The sequence below is a fragment of the Notechis scutatus genome, chromosome 4 (genome assembly GCF_049901735.1).
Source record: "Notechis scutatus isolate UNSWTSFEM ecotype Mainland chromosome 4, rNotScu1.2, whole genome shotgun sequence".
Taxonomy (NCBI): domain Eukaryota; kingdom Metazoa; phylum Chordata; class Lepidosauria; order Squamata; family Elapidae; genus Notechis; species Notechis scutatus.
Window position 1 is genome coordinate 152,881,100 of NC_142012.1, and position 26,249 is coordinate 152,907,348.

General features: G+C 38.3%; 1 protein-coding gene and 2 long non-coding RNA genes across 3 annotated transcripts in view; 2 read left to right on the forward strand and 1 right to left on the reverse strand.

The window, feature by feature from the left end:
• The window catches only part of TMEM212 (transmembrane protein 212), a 33,225-nt gene extending 13,986 nt beyond the window's left edge, over positions 1 to 19,239 (forward strand). Inside the window, exons 3-4 of the mRNA XM_026667111.2 lie at positions 1,658 to 1,981; positions 17,037 to 19,239. Coding sequence (XP_026522896.2) covers positions 1,658 to 1,981; positions 17,037 to 17,054 — 342 coding nt within the window. The 3' untranslated portion in view covers positions 17,055 to 19,239. The remainder of the gene's footprint in view (positions 1 to 1,657; positions 1,982 to 17,036) is intronic.
• LOC148130966 (uncharacterized) lies at positions 14,284 to 20,743 on the reverse strand. Its single transcript, XR_015749518.1, has 4 exons — positions 20,643 to 20,743; positions 17,875 to 17,935; positions 15,136 to 15,305; positions 14,284 to 14,306 (listed from the first exon to the last, which is right to left on the reverse strand). It is a non-coding gene; the product is annotated as an uncharacterized LOC148130966 (long non-coding RNA).
• LOC148130967 (uncharacterized) overlaps positions 19,584 to 26,249 on the forward strand; it is a 42,402-nt gene continuing 35,736 nt past the window's right edge. The window contains exon 1 of the long non-coding RNA XR_015749519.1: positions 19,584 to 19,596. This is a non-coding gene — a long non-coding RNA (uncharacterized LOC148130967). The remainder of the gene's footprint in view (positions 19,597 to 26,249) is intronic.

The window sequence follows — 26,249 nt, forward strand, 5'->3', positions numbered from 1 at the left end:
TGCACAATTTAAACTATTCCACCAGGTTTACAAAACTGGGCAAGAGCTAGAGATATTTATTTCCTGACTTGAAAGAACCAATAAAAGCCACATCAAACAAATCAATTTATTTTAAACAAAATAAATATTTTGCTGCTTTTTTGATGCATAGGAAATGAATAAATGAGGTATACATTTGGAGAATATCAACATGAAAGTTCATCCTTATAAGTTCCTTAAAATATGGGTTTGAGGGCATCTCGTTGTCTTTCCAAAGAAATTTAAGGGTTTTAAATTTTTATTTTAAAGAATGTATGTGTTCTCTCATTCATCCATTTTAATGACTATATTTATTATTCTATAATATGTATGTATGTATTGTTAGGTATGTGTATGTATATTCCCAGAGACACAGAAACTGCTCCATACGATTCAAAAACATTGCTGAAAAAATTGTCCATTCAATTTTTTTGTAAGAAAAAGCCATAGTTAGAATAAGGGACTGTCAGCATCATAAAGTATCTACCAAAGCCCATAAAAACTACTGAGGTCCTATTGCCAATTTTGGAGTCACATAGCCTACCATTGTTCCTCCTACTTTCTGCTCTTGACTGTTTATGTGCCTTTTCTGATTTAATAATGAAAAAAGCAAGACAAAGAATCTATTAGTTAAAAAGAAGAAGATGGACCACTATTTCAATACACTCCCTTCCTTGGTCCATTCCAAGTCCAGTTTAAAGAACTTAAAGAAAATGAGATATTCCTTGCATCAAATAAGTAGCTAGCCAATGGACAGTACACTGAAATGACATTGGTCATCATCTCATATACCCAACAGAAATACCCAACACGGGTATTTCTATTAAAACCATACTTAGAAATGAAGTATGGTTTTAATGTGCAAATTCTATACAGCTCAGCATTCCCTCATTTTTAAGTGATGTATTCTGTCCCTCATTTTGGAGGTGCTTTCTAAAATTGTTATCACCTTTCTCTGTGTCCCCAGGTATGGTTGAAAAAGTGAAGCTAGTGGCTGCAACAGTCTGATTAAAGCTATGTGGGGTGTGTGTGTGTGTTGTGCATAGTTTCAATCACAATGTTACAGCCACAAGCTTCACTTTTTCATCCAAAGCCTGAGGAAACCCCTGTTTCTCTGAACAGTAATGCAAAATTTATATGAATGGACAGTAATAATACTGGTAAAAGACTTGGAATGGAGACTTTTTGGGGCCATCCTCCAAAATCTTCAGCCAACATAACAGGAAAACCATACTTGTGAAAATGTTCATGGCTTGATTGCCTGGTTCCTGACATACGTGAACATTACATAGAAAATTGTCCAATACAATATTATTTTGGAAAGATGTGAAATGTGAAACCAAAAGATGATTTAGTTTTGAAGTTTATAGCCTGTGTTTGTGCCAATTTATACAACAGTGGATCTTGCTTCTTGGCAACAGGTGTTTAAAATTGCAGTTTAACTTTCTAAGTTGAATGTGTTTCTTTTGGTTTTTGGTAGCGTTTGTGATTCCAAAGGCATCAAAGAGCAAAACAAGATCAAGAGATACATGAGAACATTAGGCAAAAAGATTGCTTAGGAAACTTTAAAAAATAATATGACTATTTTGTCTATTATGTGATGGCCAAATGTGACAACAAACTTTTGTTTCCATTGCAGTGGGAGGCTGCTTTTGCCTTTAGCATCTTCAATGTCATCAGCTCTCCTCTTCAAGGCACTATTGCCATGGCATCTCTCCTTCTAGGCCCCTATTGCTATTATTCTTTTGCTGGGGTTTCAGGTACAAACTATCTCAGTTATGCCATTTCATCAGTTTTTCCTTACGGCAAGTTTGCTTCTTCGTGCAAAGATCCATTACATTATGAGTGGTATCACCTGGTGCTGCAAATGGTGGACTTCATCTCTGGCCTTGCCATTCTAAGTGCATCTTTGACAACTGTGGTCAAGCTCACAGCAAGACTCTTCCACTTTGGACATTTAAATGTGAGTATTAATCCAGAGCTGGAGTAGTTATTGCTTGTTGCATTAGGATTCATTCATATAGTGAGGGCTTTCTCCCAGATCCCATGGATCAATTAAAATCTTGTCCATTTTAACACGTCCTTTTGAAAGGTGGCTTTTTGTCCTTTTCCCCATGGCATTTTGTTCTAGAACAATGGTCGCCAACCAGTGGGCCGGGGACCACTGGTGGTCTGTGAGAAAATTTTGGTGGTCCACAGACAAATGTCACCCCCAGAGCACCCCCCCAAAGCAATTAATCCAGGCTGCATGGGAACACAAGGCTGCGCCACCCACATGGCCTGCGGGAACACAAGGCTTGCATCATTTGAATTACAAACAACATGAGGTAGTGGGGGAAAGCGTGGAGTGAGGAACTTGCCCCAATCTCCCCAAGCACCTTGCCTGGCCACCGGGCTGCTTCTTTTTGCTTCTTTCTTCTGCTTTTGGCTGCACTCAAGGAAAGCAGCAAAAGTCTTGCTTTCTCTCTCCCAAACTCTGCCAGAAATGAGTCTTTGGGACTGTCCAAGGCATCCTGCTCCAAGAGACTGTGCCGGTGTGATAAGTCTCACAAAGACTCATTTCTGGTGGAATTTGGGGGAGAGAAAAAAAGACTTTTGCTGCTTGGTCTGTTTTCCTTGCATGAAGCCAAAATCTCTCTCTCTCCCTCTCTCCCCCTGAGAACAGAGTTGGACATGGTATCCTGCGATCCCAAATAAAGTTCGATCGATTGGTAGGAAAATGGGATGGGGAATTTTCCTGCAGACTTTTTGGGGGATTTTCCCAGGGTCTTTGGTCCGCAGTATTTAAAATTATGAGTTTGGTGGTCCTGAGGTCCAAAAGGTTGGCAACCCCTGTTCTAGAATGTCTAGAAGATCAGAAACTTAGCTACATTGAATTAAATTTGCTTACTTAATTGCTCATGTATTCTTCTGTTTACTTTTCTCCCTTTTATATTAGTTAGTGTTGAAGTGTTAGTACCATTTTATAATGTCTTGGTAAGACCACACTTGAAATACTGCATCCAGTTTTGGTTGCCACCATATAAAACAGATGTTGAGACTCTAGAAAGAGTGCAGAGAAGAGCAACAAAGATGATTATGGGAATGGAGGCCAAAAACACATGAAGAATAGTTGCAGGAATAGGTTTTGTCTAGTTTAATGAAAAGAAGGACTAGGGGGTGACAAGATAGCAGTGTTATAATATTTGAGGAGTTTCCACAAAGAAGAGGGGATCAACTATTCTCTATCTGAAGGGAGGGCAAGAAGCAATGGATGGAAACTAATCAGGGAGAGAAGCAACCTAGAACTAAGGAGAAATTTCTTGAGCTGATTAGAATAATTAATCAGTGGAAAAAACTTGCCTCCAGAAGTTGTGGGTGCTCGAACACTAGGAGTTTTGAAGAAGAGATTGGACAACTATTTGTCTGAAATGGTATATGGTTTCCTATCTGAGCAGGGGGTTGGACTAGAAGACCTCCAAGGTTCCTTCCAACTCTGCTATTCTGTTATTTAAAGGATCCGCCTGTTCCCAATAGCCTGAGGCCATTGTGAATACTTTTATTTTATTTTTATTGATTTATTTTGTCAAGCATGTTTTAGATAACAGATATAAGTATAAACATGATAATGAATACATTAAATGGATATGAATAAAGGGGAACATTAGGACAAGGACGGTAGCCATGCTGATGCGCTTATGCATGCCACTTACAGACCTCTTAGGAAAGGGGTGAGGTCAATAGTAGACAGTCTGAGGTTAAAGTTTTTGGGGTTTGGGGAAGAAACCACACAGTCAGGTAGAGTACTCCAGACATAGATCACTTTGTTGCTGAAGTCGTATTTCCTGCAATCAGGTTTGGTGCGGTTTACCTTGAGTTTGTATCTATTGTGTGCTTGTGTATTGCTGTGGTTGAAGCTGAAGTAGTCATTGACAGGTAGGACATTGCAATGTATGATTTTATATACTATACTTAGATCGGACCGAAGGCGGTGTAGTTCTAAGTTGTCTAAGGCTATTTTTTTTTAAATAAAAGTTTTATTTAAGTTTTCACAAAACATACAAATACAAATAAAATATCTTTTTTTGAGAACAGCATGGCCCCGGGTTATCACTTCTCCATACAGACATAAACTCAATACATATTTATCTTATACATTCTAATCCATATCTTATAACTATTTCCACATTTTTATCAATAGCTTTTCCCTTTCTTTACTTCCTATAGCCTTATTTTAAATTATCTCATTCCTTTCTTAATTCAATTACATATCTTTTTCTAATTTTTAAAATCTTTCAAATCAATGTTTTTATACTTTTGTCTGTCCTGTTTACAATTTCATATTATCTTTTCTCATAAAATAAATTTTCACCTGTAATTACTAGACTGGAGTGTAACACCTTTATATCTTTTTTCAAATCTTATTTAAAAATTTAAATTACATCTTTACAGTTATAACATTCATTTTCTAATCTCTATTTTATAACACATACCTATTTTCAATCGAATTCTGCTTGGTACCTTCCCTTAAAATACACACTAAATTCTTTTAAAAAAGTATATATGTATATATATATCTGTGTATATATGTATAACAATAGTAAATGGAATAATTATTCTATTCAAGTACAGCTCTGCCATTAATATTAATAACAATCTTTTACATTTCTATTTCTTTTAACAAACATTACCTAGTAATATCAGTTGTCTTTCACTTTAATCATCTATATTTCATATTTTACTTATTACTGTCTTTAAATAAAAAAACCAAACAATAGTTATTAACAGTAGTCAATAAAGTTATTATTCTTATTCAAGTTCATCTTATCAACTGTTAAAAATCTTCCATGTTTCTTTTCAGTTTTTTTTTTAAACGTTCTTTTTAAATCATTGAGAGCCTTATTCTCTTTACAAACAAATATTCCACTACACATCAATAGAATTGTTTTCTATCACTTTAATCATCTAACATATTATATAATAATGCTATCCCATACACCCTTGCAGAATCCTCTCCTTAAGTTAAATTTTAACCATTGTCTCTGTGTCTTTTAAACAGGTTTATACCTTTAATTCTTGTACATTTTTCCTGTACCTCTATATCTTGTTTCTGTCTTTTGTAGCTTCTTTTCCTTTCCCTCTTCCCTCTCTTCTTCTCCCTCCCCTTTTTATTCCCTTTTCTATCTGATTCTCCCTTCTGTGATTCTCCCTTCTGCTTCTTCCTGATATTATGATTACTTTTCAAATTACTCTTTTTTTTTTTTGGTTGTTGCTTCAGTGCTTAAGTTTTTAACTCCCTTCCCCCCCTTTCACTTTTTTACCCCGCTTAAAATTGCTTGGTCATTAAAGATGGCTTCTTCATTTTCCTGCCCTTCTTCTTCTGCTAGCGTTTCTTGTTGTTTTTCATAGTTCAAGATCTCAATTTCTAAAAATTGAAATACGAAGCCAAAAGATCCTCTTCCGTCTTGTGCGTCTTCTTTTTGTTCTTTAAGTCTCATTTTTAACTCTTCAAGGAGTGATGCCATTTGAAAAAAATTTAAACAACCCCCAATTGATTTTATTTTATTTCATTAGGATCCTCCATCCAAAGTTCCAGGAATCATCCAATAATCCAAAGCTGTTTCTTGCTTCTTTTCTCACGTTCTCTTTCCAGAGGCTTTGTTCTCTTGTAACAAAGTTTCAGCTACAATGTATCTTTTGCAAGCCTTGTTAAAATTCCACTATCATTTTTTTTTTAAATTCCAGGTGGTCTCCTCCATTTTCGAGATTCTCTCTTTTTCCTTTTTCTCTCCACTGCTTTCTTTCTTTTTTTAAAAAAAGTTTTTAAATTATCCAAGAATCTTTTATCCCTTTGACACTTTATTTTCAGCTAGAAATAGCCTATTAATGTCAAAGTGGATTAGTATCAATTTCTTATTCGAATCTCTTCTTCTTAATGTTCCAAGTCAGTTAAAACTGTCGATGATAGAGGAAAAAAAGCCAATTCCATTTCCTTTCCCTTTCTCTTTCACAGCTTAAAATCTTTTTTAGGTATAGTATTAGTCTTTAAAATTCAGGTTCCAGGTACCTTTAATAGATGTTCTCCATTCAACCCGGTCAGTCAGACTTTCTCCTTTAAACCTCCACCTGCACAATCTTGTCTGGTTGGGTTCTTCTTTGAGGTGGCCATTTCTGACCACCGCTGCAACCGCCTTTGGGAAAGGGAGTGATGGCCAGCTGAGAAGGAGAGATGCAGCTCTTCTCAACCCCGCTGACGGATCCCCCTTCTTCACCACCTCTACGGGGTGGCTTCAACCCCGAATCCGGGCGGCTTGGGGCGCTCCAGCGGCGAGCATGGATCAAAACCGTGGACGATCGCGATTTTGGTCCGTCGTTGAAGAAGCCCAAACCGGAAGTCCATCTAAGGCTAAAATTTCAAGTGTGGTGGCCTAAGGTATTCTGTTGCAAATAGAGGAGCAGAGGATTATCTCATCAGTGTCTATCTCATATACTATCTCATCAGTGTTTCTTAAAGTGACAAGATGCTGTTTCAAACTGAAACCTATCGACCCTCCTTGTACCTCATGATGTCATATAGGAGGAGTCAATGAGATGTTCACTTGTTGGATCCACTGGGAGAAAAATTCTCAATTTTTTCCTTTACAATAGGTGGTGGCTTCCTTGTGCAGTGTCTAGCTAGGGTTCTTTCTTCTGACTCTTCTTTTGTACTCTTGTATTTTTTTCTTTTGCATCTATAGCTGAACCTATCTTAAATAAAATTTAAATTCTTAAAAAAAAAATATTAAAATTTTCACTGGAATTTGTCTTCCTGTAACTTAAATCTATTCCTTGTATGGAACAAGACAGTCCATGCTTTCCTCTACATGTGGTGGCGGCATAAGGTATTCTGTTGCAAATAGTCAGTTCTTAAACCTGAGTAATTATCTCCAGAGGGGTAATTTGGATGAATCTTGGGAATAATGGATCAGTTTGCAATTGATTGTTTGTGACTTAAAAATCCAGTTTGGAAATGATGTGGCTGAAAAGCTTCTTGCAAACAAGAGAGTCTGTATTTTTCTTTTGCGTGTGTTTGTGTGAGGGCAGTAGTGGTATTATTCATGACCAGGAAAAGAGGTCATTGGGTCAAACAATTTAAGAACCACTACTTTAAAGGATTTGAGTGTTACTGTTATTCTGCTTCCCATCATACTGAGAAGCTAGACCAGGGGTGTCAAACTCAATTTCATTGAGGGCTGCATCAGGGTTGTGTTTGAGCTTGAGGGAGCAGGGTGGGTGTGGCCAGGGTGGGTGTGGCCAGCATGACATCACTTGTATCACAGGGCACTTGTGCTGGCCTGAGTGCTCTGCCAGTGAAAATGGGCTCCTGAGCTCTGTTTTCAGCTCCGACGGCCTCCTGCAACCCTCTGTCAGCAAAAATGGAGCTTGGGTGGGTGGGGCCACACACGACCCTCATGGCTCCATTTTTTATTTATTTATTTATTTATTTATTTATTTATTTATTTATTTATTTATTTATTTATTTATTTATTTATTTATTTATTTATTTTGTCAAGCAATTATAACAGGTATAAGTATAAACATAGTTATGAATACATGAAAAGGATACATATAAGAAAAATAAAAAGAAACAATAGGACAGGGACGGTAGGCACGTTGGTGCGCTTATGCATGCCCCCTACAGATCTCTTAGGAAAGGGGTGAGGTCAATAGTAGACAGTCTAAGGTTAAAGTTTTTGGAGTTTGAGGAAGAAACCACAGAGTCAGATAGAGTATTCCAGACATTGACCACTCTGTTGCTGAAATCGTATTTTCTGCAGTCAAGTTTGGTGTGGTTTACCTTGAATTTGTATCTGTTGTGTGCTCTTGTATTGTTATGGTTGAAGCTGAAGTATTCATTGCCAGGTAGGACATTGCAATATATAATTTTATGTACTATACTTTGATTGGACCGAAGGTGTCATAGTTCTAGGTTTTCTAGATCTAGAATTTCAAGTCTGGTGGCATAAGGTATTCTGCAATGAGTAGAGGAGTGGAGAACTCTTCTTGTGAAATATTTCTGGACTTTCTCAACTGTATTAATATCAGATACGTAATGCAGGTTCCAGACTGATGAGCTGTATTCACTAGCAAATGTTTTGTATGCTCTAGTTAGTAGTGTGCTATTACCAGAGAAAAAGCTACACAGGATTAGGTTAACAACTCTTAATGCCTTTTTGGCTATGTAGTTACAGTAGGCTCTTAGATCATTAGAGATGAGTACTCCAAGATTCTTGACAGAGTTTGGATCATCAACAAGGTCTTGACTATTCAGCCTGTATTTATTTTCTGATTTTTTTTTTTTTTTTGCCAATATGTAGGACAGAGCATTTATTTGTTGAGATTTGAATTTGCCATTTGTTTGACCATTCTGATACATAGTCGAGGTCTTTTTGAAGGGTAGCAGTATTGTCTGTGGTGTTGAATAGCTTTACAACGTCAGCGAAGAGAACGCAGTTGCTCTTAATATGATCACAGAGGTCATTTATGTCAAGTATGAAGAGAGTTGGTCCTAGGGGGACACCACTATTGACAGGTACAAAATTTGATAGGACACTCCCAATTGTGACCATTTGTTGTCTGTTTGACAGGAATGCTTCTATCCAGTTATGCAGGTGTCCAGAGTTTTCACTACAGAATTTTCACTAGCAGGCCGATCCTTCAATATTTCCAGCGCAGCCCTGTGGGCCAGATCTAAACACCTTGCAGGGCGGATCCAGCCCCCAGGCCTTGAGTTTGACACCTCTGAGCTAGACTATCAACCTCAGTCTCTCTCCCTGGAGAGCTTTACTTCTTAGAATCTTAGACAACTGGGTACAGTAGTTAAGACAGAGTCTGCCTGATGAGTGCAAAGTACATCTAGCTCCATCAAGTTCTGTGTCATCTATGTCAATTTAATAAACTCTCACTCCATTTTTTCATCCAAGTCCATAATGAAAAGGTTGATGGGAATTGGGCTGAGCACCCTGAAGCCTACCTGATATACCACTCTAATTTGATGGGAAACTGGTGAATGACGATGCTTTGAGTAGCAGTTTCAAGCCATCTATGGACCTACTTAAGCCATCCAGCCTACATGTAACCAGATTGCTAACCAGAAGGTTGCATGATGTTCTCTGATTTGCCTTGCTCCCTATTACTTTTTCTGAGGCTTTGCTGAATAAGGAAATAGTGTCATTTCAATGAATCCAGAAGACCTGGAAATCACAAATTCAGAGTTAAACAGCTGGGTGTTGAAAATGAGGACAAGAAATCTGCAGTCTAAACTAGACAGTTGTTTATCCCTCTCAAGGGCCTTATTTATACAGTTCCAGAATTTTTGGCGCTCTTCACAGGAGACCCGAAATGACCCTTTGCTATTATTGGGGAAACTGATTATTTTCCACCCCCACTTTCCTGCTTTTTGATCCAGAAAAAAATAAGATCAACCAGTTCCTTTGCTTCTTCTTTGGGCCTGTAATAGAAATATCAGCAGAACTACTCATAGGCTTAAAGGCAAAAGTAGAGTTAATGCCTTGAAAAGCAATATGCATTGAGTATGTGTATGTATTTATTCATTAAACAGCGTATGAATATGAATTTGAAAACATAGTTCTGGCAGCTGCAGGGTTATAGCACTACTTAATGCCCAACAGTTCCTATGATAGGTTAGATTTAGATAAGATGATCTACTAGTAGTACTGTTTCTACCAAATTTAAATCAAGCATACAGGAACTGGACAATTTTTATTACGGGAGGGCTGGGCAGGTGAAAGAAAATGTTCAGCATTTCGGTCCTCTCCTCTCCCTTTCCCTTTCCCTCTCTTCTCCTCTTCTCCTCTCCCTTTCCCTCTCTCCTCCCTTCCTCTCCCTCTCTTCTCATCTTCTCCCCTCCCCTCCCCTCCCCTCCTTTCCCTTTCCCTCTCTTCTCCTCTCCCTTTTCCTCTTCTCCCCTCCCCTCCCCTCTCTTCTTCTTTTCCCTCTCTTCTCCTCTCCTCTCCCTTTCCCTCTCTTCTCTTCTCCTCTCCTCTCCCTTTCCCTCTCTTCTCTCCCTTTCCCCCTCCCCTCCCTTTCCCTCTCTCTCCCTTTCCCTCTCCTCTCCTCTCCTCCCCTTCCCCCTCCTCCTCTCCAGTCTCTTGCTGCTTTTCTCTCAACAGAAATCAGAGCCTCACCAGGAGAGAACAAAAACCCTACAGAGAAGAGCATGCATTAGTGTGTTGATAGGATTCTGATTTTAGCTTTGTTCTCACTATGGAGTAAGATCTCAAGCTCATCAGTCAGAGAGGAATGAGCAGGATAATTGTCTCGGAAGCCAATTGTATGTTCAGCACATCATGCTGAAGAAAAAAATGTGGACTTCATAAAGCAAAGTAGTCTCTGAAATTTATGTAAATCTACAACAGATAATTGAGGTTTTCTAATTCACATTGGTCTATCAGCAGCAGCACTTAAAATAGATTTTATTTAGTAAATGTATTTATTAGATTTGTCATCCCCCCCATTCTCACCATAATGATACCTAAATAAGGTTGTTAAGAAATCTAGTTATTTGAAAACCAGAAGTGGGGTTGGGGTGATCTGCCATATTATAATTGTTCCTTTGAACTTTAGAAGATCTCTTAATCTTTTATATCAATTAAATAAAATTTTGTTGTGTGTATAATTAACTAAATGCCTTAATGCTGGTTGTGGGAGCAAAGTACTAAACATTTTTGAGCAACACAAACACATGACATTGCTTCTACCACATCCTTAGCCTGGGGTAGCTGACAGCCATCTTAAGTTGCTTCAGGTTGGAAGTGACGTTTTCCTTATTCTTACAATACAAAATATTCCATCTAGGGCATCTCAGGGATGAATCATAGGATGATATGATTGAGCTCCACTTAGCCTGGTCATTCTGCTATGGAAACATCCCCTTTCCCACCCAAGGACTGGACATTGCACCTTCATGTTATTTTTTGCCATCATTGGATTATCAGTCTCTCATAAAATCAACAGATTTGTCAGAAGGAGTCCTGTTCCTGTTTGTGTGCATCATAGCAATTGCAATAGGATTTTGACTTACATACCACTTTACAATGCTTTACAGCTAAGTGGTTTACATAGTCAGCATATTGACCCCAACAAATTGGGCCCTTATTTTACCCACCTCAGAAGGATGGAAGGCTGAGTCAACCTTGAGCTGGAGAGATTTGAACTGCCAAATTGCAGTCAGCCAGCAGTCAGCAGAAGTAGCCTGCAGTACTGCATTCTAACCACTGTGCCACCGTGGCTCTTGTTATGTATGTGAATATTTGTCTGATAGCAAAACTGCATGGGATATATAAAAATATAAAAATAAAGGACTTCATGCAGATTTTACTCCACTAACTTTAGATGACTTTAGGGGGCGGTGTTCATCTCTGTTTCAAGGCCATTGAGCCGGTGCTGTCTGAAGACATTTCCACAGTTTTCACAGCCTGCTGCTACCTTCCCACTGAAGTAGTACCTATTTATCTACTCACATTTGCATGCTTTCAAACTGGGTTGGCGGGAGCTGGGGCAAGAATGGGAGCTCACCCTGTCATATGGAGCTCAGGTCTCAAACCTGGGCTGCCGGCTTTCCAGCTGACAAATGGGACCTATATACACAAAAATATGGAATGGGGGAGAAATGAGGCTCTCTGCCAACCAAAAATAATTAATGGAGGAAACTGGAAGGAGGGGGAGAAAGGAAACAAAAATCCAGAGGCGTAATAGCACTGAGAGGCTCTTTTCTGCTTTATATTTCAAATCACAATTCATTCAGACTGGGGGTGGGGAGGGGTTTGGGGTTGATATGAGTGTATTGATCTTCTGTAATAAGATCTATTGGAAGATCAATACTATGCCAGAAAAAACACACAATGAATGATGAAAAATTAAGGCTAAATAAGTGAATATTAAAAAGTAAGGCTTGGCACACATGAGAACCTGGTGCCATCAATCATTGCCCTGAAACTATGCTGCATTAAATTGTTTGAGGACAGCAACACTGACCATTGTTGAAACACCGTAAAGATTGGGTGTGGGCAGTGCAACTTATTTCCCAACTCAAGGATGGCTGGAAAATACATTAATGTGATTGTGGGGAAGAGACTGAGGTCGTTGAGTCCGAACATAAAATGCTAAGCTCCCTTAGTGTTAACACTGGTTAGCTTTACTTGGCCTGGTGTGTAATGCAACCCAGCCTGTTTGGTTAGAGTATACATCAAGATTTGGTACCTCCCAGGGAGTGTGGTTTGGGGGATTGTGTAATTGCAGCTGTTGCAATGGTAGAAAATTCTTCTGCAAGCTTTCCCCCTCTTTCAGTTGAAGGGAAGAAAAATATGCTTTTAAGAAAAGAAGTGAATTTTGAAGGAACACTCTTGAACAGAGAAGGATGTTCTTGCCCTTATTCAAGGACAAGACAACTGAAAAAAGTGTTTGAGTGTTCTTTCTTCCATTGTACTATAATCAGCTTCTTTTAGGGTTAAATGGTAAGGGATTTATGCTTTCTGCAGCTTCTTTTAGGGTTAAATGGTAAGGGATTTATGCTTCCATTAAATCCCAGCATGATGACACAGCTCCTCGAGGTTTTTAAGCAGTGGTGTGACCAGTAAGTATTAAGTCAGATTCCTGTCCTTGAGCAATAATCAGCGAATTTCTCTTTCCTCTGGATAAATTCAGAGAAATGCTCTCTTCCCTAGTCCCTCTGGCCACACATCTGGTGGAGAATTTGGAAAAGCCATTTGGATCCAGCTCTAAATTTGTCTGCCTTGCTCAGGCCAAATTCTAGCTGCATATTTCCAAAGTCAAGTTTGCAAAGTTGCCTTTGGTTATTTGGACCCTACAGTAAATGCTGGGTGTTAAATTGAGCTAACAAATCTCTGAAACCAAAATGCAGAGGACAGGATACATTTACAGAGCCCTTTACCAAGCCGGAAGAAAAGCAGCATAGCAATGGAAGGTTTGTGGAGCACTCATAAAAAGTCAACAAGTAGATATGGCCACTTACCAGAAGACAATACAACAGATGATAGCTGCTAGTTGATCCTGGCGGATCTCAGAAAAAAAAAAACCTAAGCAGAACCAGATCTTGTTAGCCATTGAATGATCCACATCATTGCAAGAGAACACCAGGAAATCATAGGAATGAAGGATAGATTGGAAGATTGAAAGAATTCTAGCTTTTTTAAAAAAAAAATGCTGAGATTTTTTGTAGACTGTCAATTTACAGGTCTGCTTTGTCTTGTTTGGAATGTGGTGGGAACAAGTGAATTCCTCCCCCCCCCCCCAAAAAAAAACCCATTAAGTTTTAGACATCAACTATTTTTATTTTTGAAGAAAATGGATGGGCCCAGTGGTGGTATTCAAACATTTTTACTACTGGTTCTATGGGTGTGGCTTGGTGGGTGTGGCAGGGAAAGGATACTGTAAAATCTCCATTCCCATCCCACTCCAGGGGGAAGGTTACTGCAAAATCCCCATTCTCTCCCCACCCCACTAACCTGATTTCCAGCTCCATTCTCCTGTGCAGGGCATCCAAAGAAGACCCAGCTGGGACTCGTGAGGCAGAGAATAGATGGGGGCAGAGCCAGTCAGAGGTGGTATTTGCCAGTTCCCCAAACTGCTCAAAATTTCCACTACCGGTTCTCCAAAACTGGTCAGAACCTGCTGAATACCACCTCCGGATGGGCCCCAAAAGTATGTGTAGAAATACAGGTGATGTTGGGTGCAAATGTTTTGCTTTCCAGATATTTATTTCATTTTTAAGTATTAAAAATATGAAATGTAATCTAAACAATTGACCAACAAGCTTAACTTGGCCTTGCTGCTGCCCGTGAATACCATGTTGGATAGTTCAATGTCAACATTTTCTGGATTGCTGGATCAAACTGAACACTCACATATTTAGTAGTACTATTTTAGACTCTTGAAAACTCACTTGGTCACCATCATTAACGTGCCTAGTCCCTTTAAGAGAAGCTGCAGTGTAGAAGCAAGTTGAAGCTACACAGACTTGTGTCAATCCATCAGTGACACATTTTTTTTTACTAGTTTTGGAACAGTAGTCAGTTTCAAAGTGAACATGAATGAGTAGTGTCAAGTGGCTCTCTCTCTATATAAAAGATAGCTATGTCATTTTTTTTAAAAAAAGTTTGTAGCTGTATCAAAGAGTTTCCAGTCTCCAGATGTACTCATTCCACTTTCTTTTTCACTGGGCAGATCCCTTCTTGAGTATTGGGTTCAGCTGTGGACACACACCATACTTTAACAAAGATTCAGAGAAACTGGAGGAGATTTGGAGAAAAGCACCAAAAATAATCAGAAGCCTGAAAATTAAGCTACTAATTAACTGATATTTCATATTTCTTAACTTCCTATCTCTTTCGGAGAGGAGCTCTGGGTGGTAAAGAAATGGAAAGACCATAACCTTGAGACTTGAAACAAGAACAATGAGAAGAAACTGGACAGGGCTGTTTATATAACTAAAACTATATTACAGAAAGGTTAAGACTTGTTCTCCACCATTACTGGATAATGGATAGGAAGGATCATGGGATTTAAGTTACAGGAAAGCAGATTGTGATTTAACGTTGGGGAAAACAGTCTTTACAGAAGAGTTCAATAGTGGAACCAAAGGTGGGTTTATTTTTTTCTGAATGAGTTTAAAGGATATCCAAACTTGGATCTCAAAAATCGGGGGGGGGGGGACCAGCTTCCTTTTAATAAAATTGGTTGGATGCTACCAGAGTCCTGATTTTTGACTAATGCAGTTCTTCTCCTAAAATTTGATTCTGGATGTCTGCTCAGAACAGGAGTTGGACCTGAAAGCCTCCATGGTTCCTTCCAATTCTGTTTCTTTGACTTAACGATGCAAATGTGAAACAGCCATTGGTCAAGATCAGTGTTTTCCTTGGCACAATCTGAATAAGAAATGAAAGATTCAGAACAGTGTGTCCCAAACTTGGCAATTTCCAGGAGAGTGAACTTCAACTCCCAGAATTCCACAGCCAGCACAGACATTGAGAATACTAGGAGTAAAAGTCCACCCAACTAGAACTAGCTAGGATTGAGAATGATTGACCCAGAGGTTCTCAGTCAGCTAACATGGATCACCTTTTCTTTTTTCCTCTTCTTCAAAAGTCCACTACTTCCTCCACTAATTGTGACGTTCAAGCTTGTTTTCATTTAATTATCGGAAGGGAGGAGGGAGAGGGAGAGAAGAACAGCTGTGAACAGAGAGAGCAATACTGTAGGAGCTTTTCAGACTTGATAGCAGCCAGTTTCTTTAAAATAAAAGAAGAAGAAAAGAACACTTGTTAAAACAAACATCAGTCTCACTTTGAGGGATAAATGAATCCAGGAAAAGGGAATGATTTACTATGCAATAAAAATATCATTTAGTAAAACCATGGATAGATTCATTAGCAAGCAAAGGAGAGAGAGAGAGAGGGAGAGAGAGAGAGAGAGAGTTTCCACCTCTCAGAGTTTTTATCAGGGTATAATGATAAGGATTTAATAAGATTCTCTCTCCCAGGCTCTTTAGATTCCCAAGAAAGCAGGAAGCTAAAGGCCCTGGTAAATGGTACAAATAAGTGGTTTAAAAAAACAACTATCTCCTTGAGGTCAAGCTGACCTTCTGAGGGCTTCAGGAATCATTTGGGTATCAGTTTTGGCAATAAAATGCAAATAGTTTGCCATTGTCCATATCCAAGCTCAGCATCTTCAGGAAAGGTAAAAAAAAAGGCAAGATGGCAGGTGTAGCAGCAAAAGGAAGCCTCACCCCCTGACATTACACTGACATTGACAATGCACATTGATAAAAGGGTGCATTTGTCATGAACACTGTCTTGTTTTTCATGATCCCCAACTCCACCATGTACGCTTTTACAACTCTCTGATCTACCCAAAAGCCTGGTGGTCTCCCATCTGAGCACCAATCCATCCCAACCTGTTGTGCTCAGCCAAAATTAGGTAGTTGCTGTTATTTGTGATGAAAAGAACATGTTTACTGCAAATGGGAAAGTTCCTTTAGTGTTTCTGTCTGATCTTCTATTTTCCACATGCCTGTCATTGATATGTTTGAATAACCCACAAATGGCTTATCCTAAACTATAAATCATGATTTACCCACTTAGTGGTTGAGTTCACACGATCCAAAACTTGCTTGTAGCAAGAATGGGTAGCCTATGACCTAAAGATTTGCAAACATTTGACCACCTGCAAACATTTAACGGCCACCAGATCACATTGCTAAACTTTGACACAAATTATAGGCAATTTCAACAGCATCATTCATTCATTCAATTTTTATAGCCACCCATCTCAAATGAGTGACTCTGGGTGGTGAACAGTTGTAACAGTTTTGATTTTTAAAATGTAAGTAACAGTTGTCAGGTGGAGTGTGTGTGTGATGATCTAAATCAGGGGTGCCCTGATTTTTAAGACTTGTGGTTGGGGAATTTAGGGAGTTGAAGTCCAAGATTGGACATCCCTGATCTAGAGTGAGACCAATAAATTGCCCACAAATTGCTCCTTGCATAAGGGTGGGATTTTGCATTGGCAGCACAAGCACAGCAGTGGTGAGATTCTATTTTTTTTTACTACCGATGTAGCTTGGTGGGCGTGGCAGGGGAAGGATATTGAAAATCTCCAGTCAGAGGTGATATTTGCCAGTTCTCTGAACTACTCAAAATTTCTGCTACCGGTTCTCCAGAACTGGCCAGAACCTGCTGAATACCACCTCTGAAGCACAGGCACAAAAGAAGTGCTTGGGCTGATAGAGCTATGTATTTAATTCAAAATGTATTTAATTCAAAATAAGTATCCCAACAGGGATGTCCACAGGACACAGTCAAAAAAATCAAGCTGATGGAGTTTTGATTGCCATTGTCTTGACTTTTTTAAAAATCATACCCTGCAGACACCCGTCTACCTAAATATGTTGCCGCTTCTAGTCTAGCCTGTACTTAATTGTGTGACTGAACAAATATTTCATGGTAGCCTTTTCTTTGTAGGGAGAAAGGAATTCATGATGATCTGGGACCTCCATACATCTGGATCAAGCTTCATGGAGGAGCTTGAATGTTATCTTCACAACAGGAACAGCTTCCCACAAATCTCCAGTTAAATGATACAATAAACGTTTTAATTTAAATGCATAATCGTATAGGAATATAGACTCCTAAAAATCCAAATAGCCTTGTAAACCATTGTGAACCATTAGCTCCTCACACAGAAATATGCATATATTTTTGTCTATTTCAGTTGTATGAGAATTTGTTTTCAAAATGGCCATCCAGATCCTCTTTAGAACATCTAGCAAAAGAAGATCTCCAGAGGCAGGTTTTGTCCCATTATTGAACAAGTTCTTATTGTTCAGACTTTTTTTCCTGATGCCCAACTGAAACGTACTTCTTTGTAAACAAATCATTGTTTCCTGTCCTGTTTTTATGAACAATAATAATTCTATCTTTTACATGACGGCCATTCAGATAAGATTACATCCATTTGTTCAAGTGACCATTGAAAAGTTAGAATGGCACTTAATGAGGGAGAATTATGACTTGTTTCAAAGTTGCATCAGTGGCAGCGTTTCATGCAATTGTGATTAAGTGTCTGGCAACTTGCTCACAATTTCAACTGTGCAGTGTCTCAGAGTCCTGTTGATTGCCATTGGGGACCTTCCTTCCCTGCTAGCTTCCCATAAGCAAGGTCAGTGAGAAAGTCTGTGGGAGGTCCACATTGTAAGTGGCTCCTGCAAGTTGCACCTGCCATTTTTTTCTTCCAAAGAATCCATGGGTAGCAGAGGGATCCTGCACTCCATAGTGCCTATCTATACTGCATAGAACCCACCTGTCAGCCCTGAAGCCATATTGGAGCATCTTCAGTCTTGCCACAGTGAGGTCAGTTGGAACTGTGGGAAAAGAAGGGGGACATAGACAGTGGTGGGATTCAAACATTTTTACTACCATTCTGTGGGCATGACTTGGTGGGCGTGGCAGGGGAAGGATACTGTAAAATCCTCATTTCCACCCACTCCACGAGAAGGTTACTACAAAATCCCATTGCCTCCCCACCCCACTAACCTGCTTTCCAGCTCCGCTTTCCTATGCAGGGCAACAAAAGAAGACCAAGCCAATCAGCTGGGACTCAGTAGGCAGAGAATAGATGGGGATGAGGTCTGTCAGAGGGGGTATTTGCCGGTTCTCCGAACTACTCAAAATTTCCACTACCGGTTCTCCAGTAGTGAATACCACCTCTGGGCATAGAGATAGCTGGGGACTTGCAGCCAAAATAAAATTCTTTCTCTTGTGAACCAAAAACGTTCCCACCAGATGCTGGGGAGGTGTGGACTGACACCAACCGAAGTTGGGACAGTGACCTGATTGGACCATGTGATGGGTTTGGGGACTGGAGGAAAGAACTTTGGGTTTTGATTTGGGTGGGGAAAATCTTCAGTCTTTCAGAGTCAGGTTTTCACCAGCTGTGCCAATATGACATGCCTAATAAATTCATGCTTTGAGGAAACCCCAGACCTCAGAGTTTTGATTGAATTGGGTCTGTTACTTGGAACTCTGACACCCACATCTTTACACCACCCTTTCACACCCACCCATAACATCCACTTGTGTCTGCCTCCGAAGGCCATCTGCTGAGAAACTAGTGAACTTCCTTGTGCAGTTGTTGGCCACTCTGAGAACAGACTGCAGGACTACATGGACTATTGATCTGGACTAATAATGTATTGGTTATATTCTTCTGAAAACAAATCAAGTTTCTGCAAACTTTTGTTCTCCAGACTAAACTCATCTGATGCCTTCAACCATTCTTCACATGGCTTTCCTTTCATCTCCCATATCATCTTGATTGCCCTTCTCTCATTATGCTCTACGTTGTTCAATATCTTTATTAAGCTGTGTGCCCAGAACTGGGCACATTGTTCTGAATGTAGTCTAATGAAGAATAGAGAGGAACGATTATTTCTCTTTGATGTACATATCAATGACCTATCTTTCACTGTATTATAGCAGCAGTCTTCTGTAATTCTATTAAACGCCAAGAAATGATATAATGAGAGAATTCATTTTGGACTTTTCAATGGTGACTCAATTGCCATTACTAAGGGAAGCCCTGTCCTTGAAAGTCTCTTTTTCCTGGAAAAGTTCAGAATAATTGCCTATTCAATTTCTCTGCTGTTGAATTTGGTGAAGAATTCCAGAAGGCAATTTGCAGTCAGCTTTATATGTATGGAGTAGGATTTAGAGAGTTTCCTACACAAAGAGTGTTCTGAGTAGAGTTGGACTTAGTATGTTGACTTTTTCTTCAACCACAGCCATTCATGGATTGCACCTCTGAACAGCCTCTGTTTGATGGACTTATGTATGCTAGGAGAAGTGAACCAGACAGAGACATGAAAGATCTGAAAAGCTTCACATGTGCAGGGAGCACCGGATTCAGGACTCTGGATCATGAAATAATCTAGAGATTACTTTACAAATCCTACTAGCACCTTGGTGGATGCTGCCGCACTTCCACAGGAATTAATCTCCTGCAACTCTTTAGCTTTCCATACAGGTATCAACAGTTCTAGCACTGCAAACTAAATTTGCAGAAAAATATGTGTATGAAACTTATAAATCAATGATGTTCAACTACTGTGTTGGGTGAAGTGATGCACCTGGCATTTCAAAGTTCTTCTAAGGTCTGAATACCAAAAAAGTCAGGCAGGGTTTGGTTAAATAAGCAGTCAGGATCAAAACAAAATCTAATTTTAATTTTAAATTTCATGAAACGCAGTTCAAAAGTTTATTCTTGATAGATTTAATATTTTCCTCTGTTGCCATATTCAAAATAATAACCTAGACCCATGAAGATTTTAAAGCAGTTGTGTACTGTGCATTTGATCTGTGGCCTCAGGTAGATCTTTTGAGTAATAATGAATGTTATTGTAAATATATGTTACATTTGTGTGTGCCTTGTTGTTATATATGGAGAATATTTATGACCTGATTTGACAAACTCATTTATAATGTGATTTCTTTAGATATGACTTAGCAGGCACACGAACCCCTCCTTCTTAACACTAACAATGTTATCTAGTTTGGTAATGAAACTTCTGCAAGAAAACCACCAAGCTCAAAACGCACCCACAATTTTTAATGGTGTTTTTTGGAAGGTTTGGGAACCAAGACTGTAGCCATAAAGATCCGATTGTCAAAAATGACTGGCGAAATTGCTAAGTTTGGATGCCACAATGTTGTATATTTGAGAGTAAGTAGGGGTTTTTAAGGATGAGGAAGAGACTAGTTTCTTTCTCAGAGTCCTTTTGGTGTGATTAGGATGGGAATTGTAACAAGAGAACTTTGAGAAAAAATCAACCCTAAAACTCTCCTTGTTCTGTTCCCACTGCATGTTAGTTTGTGTGCAGCTCTACGTGCAGCTAAGCCCACCTATTCTCCAATGAAACAGACCATGTGAGTAGATCTGAATGCTTTATTGAAAGAACAGGATATGGTGAAATTGGGGAAAGTAGGGATACATACAATGAGAACCAAATACAAGATAAACAGTATTAAGTTACTGCTGAACATAAAAATAAATACAAGCAATTTAAATCTCACCAGCAATGCTCTGTGTGGGATGTGGATGTGTCCTTGGATGACCATGTGTTTCTGCCTTCTCCAAATGCTAAAGGAAACGGAGTTGGCTTCCCAGAGTGCACTTCATTTGAGAGTGCGGGCTGATGGGTAAAATGGGTTGGGTCAGCTTCAAAACCATATATTTGGGGCATATTTGTCTCTCTGGGCACTAGATGGGGCTAGAGGGCAACAACAGTATATAAAGTTATATAGTGTGGTATGACACTCCTCCCAAAAGAAAAATAGGCCAAAAAGTCAGGCTTGTCCCTTTCCAGGGATGTTATTGTGTCGGCAGGCAGGCATCTGCAAATTTGTGAAAGAGCAGGAATCTGCATTACAGCATATGATTCCTCAGAGGTAATGGGAGAGGTAGTCCATCTTTGATTTCTAGCTTGAATCCAGTGAAACCATGGCTAAATTCAGGTAAACCGTAGCTAAATAAACACTGGATAGAATAGAATCCAATGTCTGGTTTGTTCCTCATCACTCTTCTCCATTCTGGTGTCCATGATGCACTAGATTACAATCATACTCAGCCAACATGGCTTTGGACATAAACTGATAGGAGGAACTAATTGGAAAAGCTATTTTTTCTGTGACTTGGAATAAAAAGCTATCATCTGTGGTGTTTTTTCCCTGGAAGTTTTTTTTTCCCCCTTCCAAAATATGATTTATAAATTGAAGTGTATATATGTATTTATGTATAAGCATATATGTCCTTCTTAGAAAAAGCCCAAGTCTGAGACTTAATTTTCCTGGCTAATACAGTGGTTAGTTTGTTGGTAGCGATAGCTAAGAAACTCATTTGTACAGAGTATAGCACCCAAAATCCTCTGGGCCTAAAACCTCCACTACTTCTTTCGCCCAGTTACAGCAAGTGAATAGTTAATTCCAATCTCAAAGACTTCCAGTAAATCCTGTTAATATAGAATGCTTGACTCCTATTCAAATATACACTCTGTTAGGAACACGGTGAGATAAAGCTTCAGCCAACCAGTCAGTAGGAACTGAAGAATCTTCCTCTTTTTTTTTTTAACCTATCCACCCCATGTTGCAAGTACAGTTCAATTTAAATGTATGGTCTGACCTTTTCAAGATCACAGGCTGTTGCTTTGCAAAGACAAAGATCAAAGGTCCAAAATGTTTGCAAGGGCAGAGACTCTTCTTTTTACTGTTTGCTCAACCTAACTCATTTCTTTTGGAACTGGTTGACACCGGCAGGTTAGATTCCATGTGCCTGAATAAAGTTTTCCACTGAGCAGCATTGACAGGGAGATGCAACCTCTGTAAAATCACACAGGGGAGTTCTCTTGTGTTACTGCAAAAATGTGCACAGCTATAGAAAATGTATATTAATCATGGCTATGCGGTGTGCTTTTGACCAATTCCAAAATAATGCTTTGGAGTGCATGGGGATATTAACTTATCTGCCTGCAACTCTTTACACTGGGATTGTACTATTTCCTAGGATTGCATAGAGATTGTTTTACAAATGTTCCCAAGCTGGTTTAACGAGCTGCTGATAGATAGTATTTCATGCTACTTTATGTTCCAAAGCTCTTCTTTGGAACACAGTCCTAAAACCTTAATATTATAAGTCTCCTTAATGTGTGACCTTCTAAAATGCATATAAGACCATCAAAGATAGGCCAGGATAGAACAAAATTAAAAAGCTTTAGGCCAGCCTTCTTCAACCAAGTATTTTCTAGATAAACTGGGGATATACCTCCTCTAATTTGCAGCCAATATGGCTTCTTGGTTTGGAAGAATAAGAATTATGTCCAACAATATATAATTATTGCTTAGGGTACATTTTACCAAGTCTTGAAAACTGACCTTCTTTAGGCTGATTCATATGTAATTGAAGTACTGTGCTTCTTACCAGTAATGGTTTAATATCACAAATCATGGCTTATTCAACTATCTATGGCTTAAAATACCTTAGTTTAGCATTATGTCTGTACTCTACAGACATTGGGGTGAGTACTATTTCCAACCCCTATTTTACTTACTGTAGTCTTGAAACTTCATTTTTCCATTTGATCAACTATTACTGTACCAGGAAGTCAAGCCCATTTTCCTTTATTAATTTTTAACCCTGCCACCTTTCCATATTGTTCTATTTATTTCATCAAGATAGGTGTTGTTTCCAGGGGATCTTCCACTATAAAGGCCATATTGTCAGCAAATGCTTGAAGTTTGTACTTCTCTTTTTTAACTTTTAACCCCTGATCTCTTGATTTTGTCAGATTTGTACCAGTAGTGTCTCTTCTGCTAATATATAAAGTAGGGGAGCCAAGGGACATCCTTGTCTTACACTCTTATTTATCCTTAATATTATCTGTGTTTTTCCAATTTATTAATATTTTTGCGGTTTGGGTATTATATATTGTTTTAATGAATCCTAAAAAAAATTCGCCAAATTTCATGCCTGTCAGTTGTTTAATAAGAAAATTCCAATTCAAATTGTCAAACGCCTTCTGAGCGTTTAAAAACATCAGTGGCAATTTTTTTAGTTGTGTGTACTTCATAGAATTCTAAAAAATCCATAATTATTCTTGTATTTGTCTTCATTTGTCTATATGGCAGAAACCCATTCTGGTCAGTATCAATAATCCTACTTAATATTTTCTTTAATCTTTCTGCCAATATTGTGGCCAAAATCTTGTAATCTACATTTAAAAGTGATATTGGCCTATAATTTTGAATTTTTTGTGGGTCTGATTGCTCTTTGTGAATAAGGGTTATATATGCTTCGGTCCATGACTTTGGTATATTAGCACTATCCAAGGCTTCATTATATAGGTCTGTCATTAATTCCTCCAATAACTCTTGAAACTCCTTATAGAATTCAGACGAAATTCCATCCGGACCCGGGGTTTTATTTCGTTTTTGGGCTCCAATTGCCTTTCTAATTTCTTCTGTGGATATTTTGTAATTTAAAATACATTTGTCTTCATCCGTAATTTCCTGTAAATTTTTTTCCTTCAAATATTGGTTAATAAGTTCTTCTGGTACTTCTTCTTGATTGTATAGATTTGTAAAAAAAGTCTTTAGCAATATCTTTCTTTTCCTCAGCCTGAGTACCTACTTTCCCTTCTTGGTCTTGGAAAGCTACAATCGTTCTTTTTCCTTGTTCTTTTTTTTATTTTATGGGCTAACCATCTCCCTGGCTTATTTGCATTTTCAAAATAATTTTGTTTTACTAATTTAACTTTTTGGGCCAGGACTTCCTGTATACTTAAATTTATCTTATGTTTTACCAAATCTATTTCTTTACTAGTTTTGATTATTCAGATCAATTTGTCTACTTACTTCTAAATCTTTAAGTTTCTCTCTCCACACATTTTGTTGTTGTCTTTTTTCTTTATTCTTTTTAATACTATAGCCAATAGTTAAACCTCTCACGTAAGCTTTTGTTGTATCCCAGAGATTTTGAAGGGACGTATGTTCTCTCTTATTTATTTCAAGAAATATTTTCAATTATTTTCTCACCATTTCAATATATTAGTTATCTTTTAATATACTGTTATTAAATGTCCATCTTCCAATCATTCTCTTTCCTTTCCACTTAATTTGAATAGGGTTATGATCAGCCCATACATTTGGCAAAATCTCTATATTTTCATTGTTTTCCATTAAGTCTGGGTCCATCCAAATCTGATCTATTCTAGACCAAGAGTGATGGGGATTGGAAAAGAAAGTATATTGCTTTTTGGTTGGATATAGTTCTCTCCACACATCCTTCAAGTTTAATTCCCTCACCATGTTATTAAAAGAAGATGGGAATAGTCTCCTTTTATTTTTAATTTTTTTTGGAACTTTTATAGTCTTTGTCCTCGTCTGAAACAGCATTTAAATCTCCTACAATACATACATTTGTATATTCATTTTCTACTATCTTATGATGGAGTTTATTATAAAATTCTTTTTGATTTATATTTGGGGCATATACTGTAACTAACGAAGTCTTTTTCTGGTTTAATATTATTTCTATAAATAACATTCTTCCATCATCATCCTTATATGCTTGTTTGTGTTGCAGCCAATCTTTTATATATATTACGATACCTCTTTTTCTTTGATTTGAAAGAGCCCAATACATTTTTCCCAAATTAGTATCCTTTAGGAGGTCTGCCTGTTTATCTATGATGTGTACTTCTTACATACAAGTTATGTCTGCATTTTGTTTTTTAAGTTTTTCAAATGACTGTTTTCTTTTTAATGTTGAGTTTAAACCATTGATATTAACTGAGAATAAGGTGATTTCTCTGTTCATGTTACTGACTGTGTAGAGCGTTTTTTGTTTCTTTCCTTGTTCTGGGTTCTCTTGTACTTGGTCAGTTGTCCTCATCTTCTCTAAGTTTCTGAGATTCTGACTGTGGTGCAAGTTCTTTCTCTTTGGAGAGTTGTTCTTCCTGACTTCTTGTATTTAAATCTTCTCCACTTTCACATTCTTCCTCAGGTCCCAGATATTTTTCGTGAAATTGATGTGCTTTCTCTATTGTATCAATTTTATATTTTTTATCTTGCCATGCTACTAGGAGCCCTTCTGGGGTGAGCCATCTGAACGATATACCATTCTTAATTAACTGATATAACTGATATAACTGATTAACGATATACCATTCTTAATTAACTGAAATGACAAAAACTGGTAGCCCCTTCTTTGCTCCTTAACTCTCCTGGGCATTTGCTTCAATGTTACCACTTCATGATCTTTATATATCAGTGGCTCGTCTCTGGTCTTGCCATATAGCATGTCTCGTATCGTCTTTCTCGCGAATCAGATGTGGACTTCTCGGGGTAGTCTGTGTCTTCGGACGTAATGCGTGTATACTCTGTAAACCTCATCGATGTCATTCTCAATTTCCTGTTTGTCTTTTTGTAGGGCTTTTGCTATCAAGTTTGCCATTATTTCATGTAGATCTTCCTTTTTATCTTCAACAACGTTCTAGAATCTCAAATAAAATGATGCTTTTTCTAGTTCTATATGCACCACAGAATCCCGAAGTTCACAATATAAAACTTTCCAATTTTGTTCCGATTCCTCTAATCTCTTTTCCCTCACCTCAGTTCTTGCCTCTACTGTGTTTAATTTTTGTTCATTTTTTTGTCATTGTCTCCTGCATCTTTCCGATTTTACTATCCAAATTGTGCATCTCGTTCTTCATTCCTCCTATTTCCATTCTCATTTCTAATTTCATGTCTTCGTGATTCTTCGCTATCAGTTCATGGGTTTTTCCATCATTTCCTGCATCATGGCAAGTGTTGAGCCCATTTTCCTTGTGACAGCTAAATGTTTCTGCTTTTGTTGTTGTCTACTAACATTTGTCAACTTTTCTCATTTTTGTGGACTTATCAACACCCTATTTTTTCTCTTTCTAAATATACTCCCATCCCAAATCTTAACATTTTTTGCAAACTTCAGCTCAGATTGCACTCTTCCTAAGAGTCTTTGCTTGAACTTACATCTGGTGATTTGTTTCTCTGTTTTCTATACACATCCCCATTCTATTTGTATTCATTGGAATTCCTCCTTCTGTAGCTGTCACTGCTCTTTTCAAATATGACCCCTTTCTCTTGCTT